Source organism: Blennius ocellaris (assembly GCF_963422515.1).
Source record: "Blennius ocellaris genome assembly, chromosome: 8".
In the NCBI taxonomy this organism is placed as follows: domain Eukaryota; kingdom Metazoa; phylum Chordata; class Actinopteri; order Blenniiformes; family Blenniidae; genus Blennius; species Blennius ocellaris.
Genome location: NC_137657.1, coordinates 19,478,061 through 19,493,755, shown reverse-complemented (window position 1 = coordinate 19,493,755; position 15,695 = coordinate 19,478,061). Strand labels below are relative to the sequence as shown.

The following is a 15,695-nucleotide window of genomic DNA, read 5'->3' as shown; positions in this document are numbered from 1 at the left end:
TTGATGCTACTGAGAAACTCATGTTTGGTGTGTGATTTTCTGCTGGATCTTGTCTGTGATTGGATGTCACATGAGGCACCGTAATAACCAGTTTATGGGCCCGAAGCTCTGTTTCTCTGCTTTTCGGCGCTTTCTGGACCTTATAAATCTCATTGACAGTGTTGGAGTTATTGTATGGATTGACATAGGACTCGAAGTGTATAGGAGAATAAGAACCGTTGGCTCTAATCGAGCACAGATCATTTTACTCTCGTGTTACATTTTTAGAATGTGAGGATGCAGATTTAACGAATGACCAAACTCTTATATTTGTCCTGAAACTTCTATAAACCCAATTTATCTTTTTCCAATCCACAAACTTTCAATGGTTTCCAAGGCCTCTGGGAACAATTTTAATTGGGTTAATTATGGAGCTTTTAATTAACTAAAAAGGGTGGGAGGGCTCCCGCTGGCCCGGCTGTCCAGCGGCCCTCAAACACACCTGGGAGGAAGAGAAGAGAGGAGGAGGAGGGAATCACTGCACAGTTATTAAAGAGGAAAGTAAATGTGTACTTGTGTACAAAACGATGCTCCTTTGTGCACTTGTTTGCTTTCGTGTTAAAATGTTGGCTTCATTGCAGGAATGTCAAAGGATTCAATTCTGTAGAATTTGAAAGTTCCTCTATTTGCACGTGCGGATCCTCCGATTGACCACCCATGTGAGGTGAATGATGGATGGATATACTAATAAAATACATCAAGGAAGATGATCTACCGGATACATAATTATGAAACGTCCTTGTGCGCAGGATGAGTCACCAAACATTGTTTTAAAGAGTGAATGTAAAACTTTTATACAATTAATTTGCAAAGAGCCAGAGATGCATGAAACCATGTATACAAAATTAAAACTTGTTTGTTTTAAATTAAGCTTTTTTCAAGCCACGCCGCTAAAATACTTAGTAGGCATACACAAGTACCCTTCCAGACCAGGATGTCAAAAATATAGGACCTTCTACCATTTTCTGTCTGTGTAAGCTCCAGTGTTCATCAGATCAATATTTTCTTCTCTTTTTCACAGTTGTCATGTCGACGTGGCCTCATTGGCTGCTGAAATCCTTAAAGAGCTCTCCGCTCCCTGAACGACGTCAACAGATGAAAAACGGCTTCGACTTTGGATATTTTTACCAACAAAACTTTATAGTTTGAATCGTTAAGTTGTTATAATCTTAGTCTGTTTATGACTAATGTGAATCTGTTGTTTTTGAGTGTTGTTCAAGAATAAAATGTCTTTAGTAATCATTCACTAAATCTCTTGATTGAGCAATGATTGCAGTTTCTACATTGTCTTTTGTGAATGTGTGTTTGCACTATGACGACCCGTCCAGGATGTACTCTGCCAAAACTTCCAGCCCTCGGAAACCCTGAACTGGATAAAATGGGACCGAAAATGGAGATCAGCTGTATGCTGATCTTTGATAAATTTGAAGGTTTGAATTCATGAAACGGCTGTCAAAATGCTCCCTGCAGCATTGAGATGCGAGTCTGAATGTGTGCCATCAGTGTGCACTCTCCCCAACATGATAGTCACCATCATCACCGTCACTGACGGGAATAAATATCGCTGTGTCACAAAAATAATGTGACATCACAATCAAAACATCACTTGGGAGTTCAGACTGCACAGGATTACGGCCCGAGCGCCGATTCAGACTGTCACAGGCGTCACAACACCGGCCTCCAAGGCAGTCTCGATGCTTCCACCCGTAATGACAATATTAGCTCATTACATCACGCCTGTTTCCGCTGCCTGCTGGAGAATGAAGCTATGAGCGGTCTGTTAATGCCATTACACGCTGACACTCCAGCCTTTTCTTTATCAAGTGTTTTGGTGCCACATGAATAAAATTGTTCACGATTAAAAAAACAACAAAAAAGAAACCCAGACTAATAGTCTACACCCACATATATATCATTATGAGTTGTAGAAAAATACCAGAGGATGTTGGGTCTTTGGAGTGAGTAATTAAACTGTCCTCATCACGTAGATGTAGAAAACTGAAAATCATCCTTATTGTGTTTCTATCACGGGTCATGCAGCCATCCACCCCGAAATCCTGATTCCAATTCAACCATTCAAACTCAACTAGATCTGCCTCAACTGTTTGTTTGTTTTTTTTAACTACTAATGGGTTAAGGTGTAACCACTGCATCCTCTGGGGGATGTTAATTGTTGTGACTGGTTTGATTGTTGATTTCAGGTGCAAAGAGATGGGAGGCATCCAGGTGAAATGACAGTCCATTTTATTGTTTCAGAACACAGCAGGCTACAGCAACCAGCTCCTCTCACTAACCCCACCCTTCAGTAACAGCAGACCAACAGGAGCCTCCTCCCACCCAGCTAGTCAGCTACACCCCCTTTGGAACAGCGGAGACACACTGGTGTCCCCCTTTAAAGCAAGAAAATAGCTTGATATTTGGACCATGATTTCCAATTCATGTTTTGTTTTTTTTTGTTTTTTATACAAAAGCTACACAATGTTACACTTGATCATCAGAATACAAGTCAACTGATTAACTTTAGTGTTTGGACACCATTTAAAATGTGATCAGATTCTTTACTGGGATGGAGCATTACCACTTAAAAAAAAAGAGAAAAGAAATAAAAACTCATACTACCAGAGACAAACTTAAAATACGGACTGCAAAAACAAGAGATGTGTATCATAATTCAGAATAATGGAAAAAAAAAAAAAAAGCAAGCTAGATTCAGTTTGTACCATACAGACTTGAGGAAAACGGAATAAAAAAGCAAAACAACCGAAAGAAGTAAAAATTAAACGGACATAAAAAGGGTTTTTGAAAACCAATCATTGAGATCAAAATCTGTGAGTCATGTCAGGATTTGAAGTCAGCCCCCATCAGGCTGAGACCAGAACCGAACCGCACTAAAATCTAGTTTGTCCCAATGGAGTTTCCATAGACAGGAAACTCTGCTTGCTGTTGTTGAGTCTTCTTCAGGCACTTTCTGAAACCCCGCCTCCTCCATATGGGCGAATCACGATGCAGGTTCATCCAGATCACATGATACAGCTGCAAAAGAGGAAAAGAGGCGGTGAGGGGAAGGAGACGGCGCGGATGTTGGTCGAGGGCCACACACACAGATCAAACACCAGGAAACATCACACACACCACACCAAACCACACCACATCACACAGCTCTGCAATTAGGAGCAGTCTGAGCATGCAACAGCCACACTGGATGAATCCACTCTCCTCCCTCCTCAGACATTTGATGTCTCCACTGAGCTTCTATTATTACAGCTATCAAGGCAGCAGGCCGAGTCCAGTAACTCTTACCTAGTAGAAAGTGTAGTGTAATGTTGGTCTCGGTATTTACAGGTCAGTATCAAACCAGGCCAGTTGGTTCGAGTCGCCGGGCGGCAGGCCCTCTATGAGTTCCTGGGCGTGTCCTAGGTCAGGAAGCCCTTCTACAGGGGGGTAATCCTGGCCAGGGTGGTGGCCTCCCCCCAGATCGTGGTCCATCATGGGCTCCATGCCCATTGTGTCCCCTCCGTAACCCCCCGAATGGAAGGAACGGTAACTTGGGTCTGGGGTGGGGGGGGCGGCGGATGGTGGAGAGGCAGGGGAAGCAGAGCAGTTGTTAGAAGCATGTTAACAAACCAAGCGGTCACACAGTAGTAAGATCATTTAAATGTACCACTGCACAGCAACACGGCACACAAAAGCATGGCTGAACTCTGTTCAAACTACCACTGCAGGACTTTGAACTGAATTCAGCTCAGCTGGTGGTTTAGTTAACGGGGTCTCGTTTGATTCCACCAACAAAAATCCATCTGTGGCGGCAGGAGGCTTCTCCAATACATATACTAACATCATGTGTTTTTATTGAGGAACCAATTCAAACTGCTAGCAGTGCAGTAGGACTGCAGTCTGGACTGATCAGAGGCACACAGGCTGTGGATTTCAATCTGTTTCTCCAGCACCAACTTGAAGGCCAACAACTCCGACGAGGTGAAAATTGCAGTGTTGTATTTGTACCCAATAATTACATTTGCTTCCAGCCTTCACTTGGGGAGCTTAACGTCCTCTTAGAAGGTTTATCAAGTATACCTGGCTTGACAGCCACAATGGCAGTTTGGAGTCTTTCTTCGTATTTTGTTGAGCAGCATGTTAAAATAATTGCAAAGTCCAGTCGATCAATTTTGGGAACCGAAGTGAGCAAGTGGCTCAGAAGGACCCTGAACCTGGGGGGAGGGCCTCACCTTCCGGTCTGTAGCCCAGAGGCTCTCCCTGAGCGCCGATGTCCAAACCCAGATCTCCAGTCTGCAGAGAAATACACAAGAGTGAGCAGGGTGGGGGCAATCTAAATCACACAGCCCAGCTCGGCTGGATTCACGTTGAGAACAATTGAAGTGATGTCGAGTACCTCGTTCCAGGCCATTGGCTCCGTCCTGAAGAGCGAGCTGGTGAGTTCTACAGACAGGCGTTTCTTGTAGTCTTGAGGTTTGTCCTCCGACATGCGGAACAAAACTGCTGCTGCATATGTGGCTGAGAGAGAAAGAGAGAAAGGACATTGGACAGGTCAGCAGGTTTACTTAAGAGTTTGATGTATGCACAATCTCAATCTCCATGTTGCTTTACATTTTTAATTAGTTAGGTCAATGTCATACTAAGGAGTCTCTGGGAAAATCTAATTTCCAAGTGGCAGAGGTATAATGGTTAGAATGTAAATTGTGTTTTTGTGCACGTACCAACTCCTTCATTGCGGCTGTGCAGCAGCTCTGTGAGAGGCGCGGTGGCTCCTTCAGCCTCGATGGCCTCAGCAGCCTCTTTGTCCTGGGCCAACTCGCACAGGACGCCTGCTGCTACACGCTGGATGTTCTCAATGGGAGAATACAACAGCTGCACGCACACAGAAAAACGGGATGCTTCGATTAATCAGAGCAACCAGCATGCTTTCGAAAATCCAAAACTCAAAGGTGACGGTGCTTTGGAGGCATCAGTTTAAAACAAGGCCTTAAAAAATAAGGTTCAGAATTTACTTTCAAACAAACGTCTCAAGTTAGAAAAACATAAAACTGACTCAATACAGTCACATTTCAAGCCATTCTATAACAAAAAAAAAAAAAAAAAAAGAGTCCAAAACAAAGTGGATTTGCATTTATGAATTTGTTAAGAGTAAAATGAAGAGTTGCTGACGTACCTGTACAAAGAGTGGAATGGTGTTGAGTCCTCTGATGACTATTCTGTTGTGAACGTCTCTGGCCAGGATGTGGAGCGCCCCCGTGCAGCCCTCCACAATCTCTTCCATTCGAACTCCCTCCTAATAACAGAAGAAATAACCTTACAATTGTATATGCCCCTATACAGTCTGAACGCCAGCTCATCATCTTTTAGGATCTATACAAGAATCACTTCAGACCACACGTCAAGCCTCTCTCACACCTTGAATCTGGCATTTTAAGGAGCAGGTGGGATTTATGGTGAAGGGTAGAACCAGGGTAAGGACTCAGTTACTGAAGTGAATGTCTTCAGGAGGATGCCCATGCCAATGTGTATGTGTTCTCACCACAAACTGCTGCTGCGTGCCTCCCATGCTGGTGCGTCTCTGTGTGTCTTGGTGTGCTCTGACCAGCAGCTGAACCAGTCTGGGGATGGCGCCCTGTTCCCTCAGAGGGGCGTGGTTTGCAGGGCACAGCGCCAGATTACGGATCAGACCAACGGTCGCCTGATGAGGAAACACAGTAGATGATCAGCATTTGGTCACCATCAGTCAAAGCTAATTAACAAACTAAAACATTTGCAGGTCCATTTTAATTACTATTCTAGCTCTGGGAATTGAAGTTCACAAGCTTCTTTCACACTCAATGTTGCTCCATGCCAAAAAATTCAAGGGGCTGGTTCTTGTAACTCTGCTGCAGTTTTTATGCACTCTGGATGTTGAACTGAGCTCATACATGTGCAGGAGCACAACTTACAGCAGTACAGTTCAGCCTATTATTTCAGCATGAAAAGGTGGCGAAGGGTAAACTGATTTGTAGTGGAACCAACACCAAAAGAACAACTACATGACTGGCTGACAGAATGATGGGAAGCTTACATAAACGACTGCTGCAGGCGTGTGTGTGTGTGTGTGTGTGTACCTTGATGAGTGGCCAGTGTGACGGCGGATGCAGTAACTTGACAACCACAGGCAGGCCGTAGTGGAGTCTGACAGCATTCTGTGCCATCTCAGCATCCTGATGTCGAGATGTGAGGTGACGCAGGGCACAAATCGCTGGCTCTGTGATGTCTTCTCTGTCTCCAGCCCGCAGCACCGTACGAACTAATGCCTCAATGCCTCCCACCTACAGAGGAGGATATCAGACACATTAACAGGCAAAATCTATGCTTTTACTTTTCCGAGTTACTGTTATGTATACATTCCTTTTTTCTTAAAGAATGCAGGTAATTTCACATTTTGTCGTACACTGAATGGTGCATGTACTCACCTGGCAGACCATCATTTTATTCTTATAGTTGTTGCAGGTCAGGTTAGAGAGGATGCCAGCAGCACAGGTCACCACATTAATGTCATCACTGCCGAGCAGCTGCACCAGAGTTCCAAGCAGACCCTCCATTCCCTCCTAGACAGCAGTTAGCATAAGACAAAGAATATAAAACATACTGCTTTCTCATATTGTGTGTCTCTCTCTCTCTTGGTATGACATGACGTTGCTCCTTCGTAAAATCAAAAGCAATGATGGCAGGGGCAGCTCTCATCACCTGTTTGGTGGCAGCATCTGATAAGTTCCTGAGAGTCCAGAGGCAGTTTTGGACTAGTCTCTGACTGGGGTCTGTCAGATGAAGTCCCAAAGCCTGCATACCACCTGGACAGAAGGACAAACATGTAACAACAGTCTGTACACTTGCATGAAGAAAAAAATAACCCAGACTAATAAATTGTAAATGACACCTACCGGCTTCTACAATGGCAGGCTTGTTACTGGAGCAGACCGACAGAACTTTGAGAACACGGCTTGTGGTCCACAACAGCTTCTCATAGGTGTAAGTCCTCATGATGTTGACCAGGGCCTGTGGGCCACCACTTGCCAGGATTATCAACTACACCAAAAGAAGACAAACCAGTGGTTAGGACTTTCCTCAGATACATTTGAATCACACCGATGTATTTCTTTACAAAGGTAACCATTCTAAATTTTAACTTGGCACAAATGTACCACTGTGAAAAACACCTCACCTTGCTTTCCTGGTTTCCATAGGCCAGGATCTGGAGACAGTCGGTAGTGATGGCCAAGAACTTGACATTAGTTTTGTTGAGCAGAGCTACCATTTTCTGCAGACCTCCAGCTAAACGAACTGCCATCTTGGCTCCTTCTTGATGCAGAAGGAGGTTGTGGAGTGTGGTGATGGCGTAGAACAGAACGGAGTCCACAGGCGAACTAGGGGAAGCAAACATAAAACATTACAGGAAAATGTCTAAGTGGAAATACATTGGGGGTTTTCTCTCAAAAGCACAACCTGATCCTACTCCTACATACCCGAGCATTTTAACTAGAGCTGGTATTCCTCCCGACTTGAAAATGGCCAACAGTCCCTCTCTGTGATGGGAAAGGTTGTGCAGTGTCCCCGCTGTACAGCGAGCCGTCTCAACATCATTTGTGTTCTGCATGGTCCTGACAATGGCCGACACCATCTGAGGTGAGCGCATGATGGCGTGACGAGAAGCTTCCTTCTTTGAAAGTTGGTGGACCATCACTGCTGCTTTGTTCACTACAACCTGGAAAGGAAGATCATAGATGTTATAGAATTATACTCATTGAAAAAAATTAACTGTACCCTAATTGGTCCACTATACTTACCTGGTCCTCATCATTGAGTAGCTTGGTCAGTTCTGGTATGGCTCTGGTTGCCAACTCTGCATCATCTTGATAGTTGATGAGATTGACCACGGCGTGTTTGAGCATTTGCGAAGGCTCTGCCAGCCTCTGGACGTTGGTAGGGTTTGCTGCATCGTATTGTGTAGAAGGGATCTGCATGCCCTCCTCAAGGGTCTCTGGAAACATTGCAGCGCGCACTCGCTGGGCCCGTGTCATGGCATACTGACCATCAATGTCTGCAAGAAAAGAAATGGCTTCGTTATACTTGACAGCAAGATTTTATTGGCGACTGCTCAAAGATGAGCCTTATGCACGAACCTACCTTGGACTTGTTCCTGGGAGAAACTTTGGTTAAAGCCCTGCTCCCACTCATACAAGACCTGGTTGTCAACATCATCCTCCTCAGGATTGCCCTTCCCACTAAGAGAGGGGGCAGTTGTGGTGGCTCCTGAATGGATGCCTGAATCTAGGTAGGACTGTTGCTGCCAGTGACTGACTGCTGCTTTACGATCTGGCTCCATAGCCATATCCAGCTCCATCAAATCAGCTGCAAGAATAAAAACAAAAATATGACTTAAATGATTCAATCAACATTGGCAAAAGTCTGCTTATAAATGCTTAAGAATAGCTGGTGTGAAATAGCTGAAAATCCAAGTTGTTTCACCAATCATCCCCTTTTGGAAAGTTGTTTACATCATATTTGCTAGATGATACCAGCTGCTTCACATGTGGCTCATCGCCTGCAACGTATGGCTTTTTCTGCTTCTTATGGCATTTTTCTTAGGATTATCTTTCAACTGAACTATAATTTAGCAGTAAAGGACTTCTCATGAGTTCCACTCAATTTTACATGTGCCTTAAGAGTCAAATTAAAATCAATAACTAATTCGCCATGCTCAAAAAAGAACACAAATATGCACCAAGACATAAACTAGTTCAAAATTACCATCAAGTAAAACAAACACTACACCTATGTATTGATTAGTACTCACACATAGCACACCAACATGAATTAAAGCAAGTGAATGTGTGGGTCAACATGTCGACTTACCCTGGGAAGCCATGTTCCTTTCTCAAACTGCGGCCAACACAGCTTCCTGATCTGAAACAAAACAAAAGAAAATTAGTTCTGCTTCCACTGGTCAACTCGCCCGTAACTCCACATCTCCACATCTCCACATCTGCTTGCCAGCCAAACGCCTTCCATTTTACTCAATGGAAACACAGCAAAGGTAAATGTAAGAGAAAAAAGCTGACTAAAATTCAAGGCCATATATATATTCCAAAGAGAAGACCCCAGTAAGTGACATTCCAGTGACTTCTTTTCTTTCCTGTCTCCTCCCTTTCTTGGATTTCCTCTTCCTATTTAAAGCAAACATGCAAACAGCAGCAACTCACATACAAAGCCACCATTAACTGTAGCTGCCACCAACTATTTAGGTGAAGGAGGACGGGTGGAAGTGGAGCACTGGGTGGAGAGAAAAGAGGCTGGGGGAGGGAGGGGGCATATGCATTCCTTCCCAGGCTTTGAAGCTGAAACCACACTCCGCAGGAAGGTAAACACTGGCAATGGCAGGAGGGAGGTAGAGCTGGTGAAAGGGGATTAATTCAGGCAAAACAAGGTAAATTGAAAGAGAAGTATTTTAAATTCATACTCAAAGATAAATGTTTTGACAGTAATGCATACAAATGGGGAAAAAACGCCTCAGAAAATTTGAGCTAAAAATGAGAAACATGGGCTGTGTATCCATGGTGCCAGAAAGCCTTTTGTCAGACGCTGACAAAAGTACACCTGTGATTATTCCGAGAGAGACTCTGCAGGAAAATACAGACCAAATCCCTTTCAATCAAGACATTCAAGTTTGGACATGTCTGAATACTAATGACTCGCACAGTTAAAATTAGAGCTACGGATTCTAAAAAATACAAACTGCATAGGCGACTTCAAACAAATATGTTTCCTCCAGTCAATGAACCCAACATAAACCACCAGCACTAGCTAAACTAATTAAAATAACACAGTTAAACACCACACAATCTGGAAACATCTGTAGAGGTTGAGCCGCTCCAAGATTAAATCAAAGAAACAAAAATCTTTACTGAGACTCAAATATCTGCCTCTTGGATTATATTTCCTGTTGTCTGAATGGAAAGCAGACAACTTTTAATCCTAACCCGGTTCTTCCAACAACAATGTCTAGCAACAGGTCTGTACCACCAGTTCTTATCTTGATGTCTTTGGAGGGGGGTTGCAAAAACCTGTACATTTCTTGTGAATATAGCACAACTGTAAAATCTTTTTTGAAATGAGCAGTAATACATTAAAAGTGATCAAGGGAATCAATCAAGAAAAGCTGGAATCCCCCCCGCCCCCCCCAAAAAAACCCCACTCACAAATAAAGTGATACTGATCGATCTAAATTAATTAACAATGACAAGATGTAAGAGCATTACAGAGGACACTCCCTCAACAGAGTGGATTTTTAAAGTCCTGTTTTGGGGATCTGGCCAACCCTACGTACTGTTTTGCCTGTAGTTTGGTTTTATGGTGTTGGCTGGAGTGAATGATTTATAAAATATCTCTACAGAACAAAACGCACAACCACAATTTGACTTGATTGAGAAGTGTGTTGTTTGGTGTGGTCAAAGTGGACTGAAAGGAGTTGCTGATGAGCCAATGTGTGCAGTAACAAAGTATGAAAGAGTACGGACACCAAGGAAGGTGTTGGGAAGTTATTTTGGACCAGGTTCCAAAGTTCAATAATTTTTTACAGTTTTAAGTTTGGAATTATTTAGTCTCAAAAACACATGGAGTCTTTCAAAGAAGTGGACTTACAGAAATACATTGTAGCAGAATATGGTGTAAAGTCAAGGATAATATGTAGGACTTTGCAAAGTTAAATGGCTGCCATTATGCAAACACACTTAAGGACAAAAACCCCTCTAAATTACCTCCCTCAATGCACAAACGAGCGCACGTACACACACACACACACACACACAGCTGTATCATTAAAATTAAATCTTGAGGCCACATCCACACCAGGCATAACGCAATTTTTTTCTCCCTGAGGTTCTCCCAAAAAAATTCCTTCCAAACGTCACTATGAACACGGCTCAACACAAGGCTTCAGGGCATGCAGTACATATGCCAGGCCTTTAGAGGCACTGTGACTCACCAAACACAGCAAAAACGCAGAAGATGACAGAGCACATAGAAATTTAGAAGTAGACAACTGCTCATAAACCTCTATATAACTGAGTTCTATCGGTCTATGGCCTTGCTCCTCCTGCTGCTAGTGTCAGTAGTTTCTGCAGCTCCACTGGAGCTTGTAGTCCGTGACTGTTGTGATTAGGTGACATTGCGGACCGCGGTGGGGGGAGGGCAATTACGTCATCCTTTTTTCCACAGATGATAGTCTTTGCCATCTACACCCCGGGGTGTTAGACAGCACACGCCAAGGTTTTAGAATTTCCCCACTCTGGGACCTGTGTTTAAAAAAAAAAAAGTTTTCACGCTTCTAAAACACTGCTTCATGTGGATGATAGGCCAAAAACAGCTTGTTTAAGTTAACCGGCAAGCTTGTGTGGATGGCCCCTGAGTCAGCCTCCAAAAAACTGCTTCTAACCACAAACGTACCAACTCAAATTCACTGTTCACACGCCATCCTTGCAGCCTCACAGGCCTGCCCTCATATAACCTAGCCTGCTCTAATGGGAGCCATATGTCCCATACAAGCCTGCATACAAATCAAACATACAATCAAAAGCACACAGTGAAACCATTTATGATTCACGCGGCTGGAAAAGTGGTTCCTTACATCTGGCTTTGAAAACTGAGCCCATCGTTTTTTGCTTTGCAAACAGGAAGAGTCTGGCGTCCAACTGGGACACAAATGGCAGACTTACCCTAAAGTCAGACGATGAACATTGACACCAAAAACTCATTACAGTGAGAGTTCCTAGACTTCAAGCTCGCAGCACAGCCACTAAAGTCTGAGCGGGAGGTTTCTTTGAAGCCAGACAAGAAATCCAATATGTTTGAGTCTTGCCTGGTCCAGTTAAAGGCCACATAACCAAAACCATATGACGAATGAGTGACACACCAGGCACCCAAGTCAGACAGCTGATCTGAAGGAGGAGAAAGTATCGTGGGTATCATGCCAATATGATGTATATGGTAAAATGCTGTGTATGTACACACAAAGTCTGACAAGTTAAGTTTAATCTTGCATCGCTGTCCCAGGTCAACACTCAAATGACAGGGTGTGCTGGTCCAACAGAGGCGGATCAGCTAGGAATAGTGTAGGTCTGTGCCAGTGCCTCAACGTAGTCAATTTGGATAAAGGATAGAAGCTACAGGGATCATTGAAGTATGAATGACAGACTAGAAAATTGCTCTCTATTAAAGACGTAATGAAAAGGAGGAAACATAATCAACCATTAAAACAACGACAACGATATAATGCCAGGTCTTACGAGTTGGTTACTAGAGGTCTCCTGTAACATTCAGCATATAATTTATTCATCTCGTCGTAGGACACGAGCAGTAAGAAAAGCAACAACCTGAAAAGAACTGCAACCAAACAGGAACATTTCGCATTTTTGTACATCTTTGAAAAGAATAAGTAATGTGAAAAGCAAACACTGCAAACACATCAGTACCTCAAAATATTCTCATTTCAGCTGTTTTGTAAATACCTAAATAAAACCAGATCATATAAATATTTAGTCAATAATTTAAAGATGCTTTCCCTATATTCTTATTCCTGAAAAGAGAAATGTAAACCTATTTGAGAAATGTATGCTGAACTACCACACAGCCAGTATGAAGAGGGCCACTATATAATGATTTAGGGAAATTCATTTTACGAATCTGAAACATGTATTCTTTAACAAACTATATTTTGCAACCCGAAATACATTTTTGACTTAGCATTCAAGTATTTTAATTGTTGAATATAGCATTAAATAATTTACATTTTATATGAAGAAATATACAGATCTTAGGTCCCAGAGGGAATGTGCCTTTAGAGAAAAGGGCAGTTAAAGACATCTTACCCTTTGCACAGTGAATTTCCTCTCGATAGGAACCCTGAGCAAGTTCAATACATTCATATGACTAAATGACCTAAACAAGCTGTATTATCGGCACAAGCAGAAAGGCTGGAGCTGCCACGGGCTGAGCCATGTAATGTGCAGGGTCAGCAGCCCTCACTGCTGGCTGCCAACAACACAATGAGCCCAGCGCCTGCAGCCGCTGCAGGGCTTTATTCTGTCTCTACTGCAAAGTGATGGATGCCTGTGGAGGAATAAGAAATAGGAAAAGCATCCCTGGGACTTTCACGTGAAGGTGACTTTCCCACTGAATTGTTTAATATTTACTAATTCCCTGGTAAATGGGGGGAAAATTGATATGATTTTAATACAGAAACTAAAGAATGAGAGAAAGATTTATCATGACAAGTTAATTGTGTGTATATCATTGAACACATTCATTGGTCTAACTAAATGGAATTAATCCCATCTTCACAGGCTCTAAATTAGCTCTCTATAATCATTTAAACGTGTACATTTCAACAAATGTAATATTTAACGCTGTAATTTGTATATATTAACCCAAACATAAATACAACCTGGTTACTCTTATGGCTGATTGAAATACAAAGTCTTGTCATGGTAAAACCGCTGGAAAGGATGATGGCTGCAGTCTTCCTGTGAGTGGAATACCTCAAAACAACCACAGTCGGTCTTGTAAGTAACCCACACCCACGTTTCCGCCTCACAATTTCTAAAGCATCGTCAGAAAATATCGCTGACAAGATGACAGATTTGTCACCGTTGTTCCGATGTGTAACATGTCCGGGGATTTCACTCAAGTGTCACACAGAGGGGAAAAAACCAAAACAAACTCGTTTAAACCGACTCTCAAATAAACTCAGAGCCACAGACAAAGCAGGGATTTCTGGGTCAGAAAAGAAGCAGACAGATGAGATTAGAGCAGGAACTGAGTAAAAGTGGACCCTGCTGCAGTGCCATGAGTTAAAATAAACCAGTTTAGCTGCACAGCCGGAAAATCTGGACTCAACCAGGCGCTGCCCCTCATCTCTCTCTCTCTCTCCCTCTCTTTAAGTGCCCCTCCAGATAAAGCAAAATACACCAATGACATTTAAAAAAAACCCACACCATATAACAACTTAAACATGCGTTGCTACTGGATCAATTAAACAGTTTGACACCGACTCAAAAGGTAAAAACAGCAAGACATCCCTAACTTTTTTTCTCTCCTTTATTTTATTCACATGGCTGCATTCACGCACCCATTTCATTCAACATCCACTGAAAGTGTGGACGTAGATGTGAACAATGAAGGGGGCAGAGTGACCCCCGCCCGCCCACCCACCACCACCCCCCCCAGCTCCACAGCTGCTGGCTGCCACACACTTTCTTGCCCCAACACCGCTGACTCAAATTTCACTCCGTGGCTCCTCCTCGTCTTCCTCCCAACGCACAACGGCCAGGAGGAGGAGGAATGTGTCGGTCTTTGTTTAAAAGGACGGCTTGAGAAAACACACCGCCGTTAGCCTCACGACCTGAAATGGACGAGCAGGCAAACTGCAAATTAAGTTAAAGACGGGCTTTCCGTTTCGTGGAGATTAAATGTACCTTTCCAACAAAGTTATAACCGGAACTTCAGTCGGGATGTTGAGCCGACTACGTAACTTCTCCCAAAGTCAATCCACGTTAAGTTTTAAAACTCGTGTTTAATCTGTGCATATCCCCGCATTGTAACGAGCCTCGCGGCCGATGTAACTTCGCGTTCAGAGTAACGCAGCAGCGCAGACAGACGGACAGAAGTGGTCAAAAAAAAAGCCGTGAGTCAGATTGAAGGAATGTGAGCAGAGGTGGAAGTGGGCTAATAGTTAAAGCTAACGTTTGCTAACTATCTAAACACGACGATTACTCCTAAAATCCCTCGGAAGGCTCGTGAATGAACTAAAATCCAGCGGTTCAAACGAGTGACTGAAAACAACTGCCTCACAAGCACCCAGAACCAAACCGTGTCCTAGTATAAAGTCAGTGGATATCGTTGGCAAAAGCATAGATATTCCCCCATTAGGCGGTGGCTGGCATATCCCACACCGCAGCTGGCTCGCTCGTTGCGGCAGCAGGAGCAGCAGCAGCAGCAGCATCCCCGGCCGGCCCGCACACCACAACCCGTCTCCATTCCTGCTGGCTTTCACCGAGCCGGACACGAAAAGTGGAGAAAACTGAGCAGAGGCAAGAGTTTGCATGTTGAAGCCTACCCTTTGTCAACACAGCAAGTCCGTCCACTCCGGCCTCGGGGAGTAAAAACCACTCAAAAATGGAAAAAAAAAAAGTCGAGCAAATGTTGAGGACGAGCGTCAGTGGGGAGCCCTCGTCCACTCCCACTACAGACAGTCACCGAGCCGCAACTGCACAGACTGGGAAATGTAAGATGGCGGCGCTATTATATGGACCGAAGAACACCCCCAAACACTCAATATCCTGCCGAGCTGCCGAACAAAATAGAAACCAAAATCACACGTTCTATTCAACACCCGCATCTCTCACCAAACGTTCTTTATAATCACCCACAACGGCAACCAGATATGTTGATTTCGATGGATAATTGATTTAAGAGAGCAAAATAAGCTGAAAGCAATGTTTACGGTGGAGTATGAATACACAAATGAATGAAGTTCCGGCAGACTAGAAAAGGGAAATCCGATTCCTTTCCCCGAGTTAAACCTATCAGGCTGCACAAAAAAAACTGGACTTTTTTCCACC

The 15,695-nt window shown here is 43.6% G+C and overlaps 2 protein-coding genes across 3 annotated transcripts in view; one reads left to right on the top strand and one right to left on the bottom strand.

Annotated features, from left to right (window-relative positions):
• ulk4 (unc-51 like kinase 4) overlaps nt 1-1,172 on the top strand; it is a gene marked incomplete at its 5' end in the record, with an annotated part of 69,542 nt that extends 68,370 nt beyond the window's left edge. Inside the window, one exon of the mRNA XM_080500531.1 lies at nt 1,061-1,172. Within this exon, the coding sequence (XP_080356657.1) occupies nt 1,061-1,121 (61 nt within the window). The 3' untranslated portion in view covers nt 1,122-1,172. The remainder of the gene's footprint in view (nt 1-1,060) is intronic.
• Nucleotides 1,173-2,266: 1,094 nt separating this feature from the next.
• ctnnb1 (catenin (cadherin-associated protein), beta 1) lies at nt 2,267-15,335 on the bottom strand. Of its 2 annotated transcripts, none has more exons than XM_080500803.1 (17): nt 15,191-15,335; nt 8,935-8,985; nt 8,206-8,430; nt 7,866-8,119; nt 7,545-7,783; nt 7,244-7,445; nt 6,963-7,107; nt 6,769-6,872; nt 6,495-6,629; nt 6,147-6,350; nt 5,573-5,731; nt 5,207-5,326; nt 4,755-4,905; nt 4,430-4,551; nt 4,266-4,326; nt 3,340-3,590; nt 2,267-3,072 (listed from the first exon to the last, which is right to left on the bottom strand). In XM_080500803.1, exons 2-16 carry the CDS (start codon nt 8,945-8,947, stop codon nt 3,376-3,378), a joined length of 2,349 nt encoding a protein of 782 aa, XP_080356929.1. In that variant the 5' UTR covers nt 8,948-8,985; nt 15,191-15,335; the 3' UTR covers nt 2,267-3,072; nt 3,340-3,375. The 2 variants fall into 2 exon arrangements, with proteins under 2 accessions (XP_080356929.1, XP_080356930.1); XM_080500804.1 differs by having other exon boundaries at nt 8,935-8,980.
• Between the last annotated feature and the right edge of the window lie 360 nt (nt 15,336-15,695).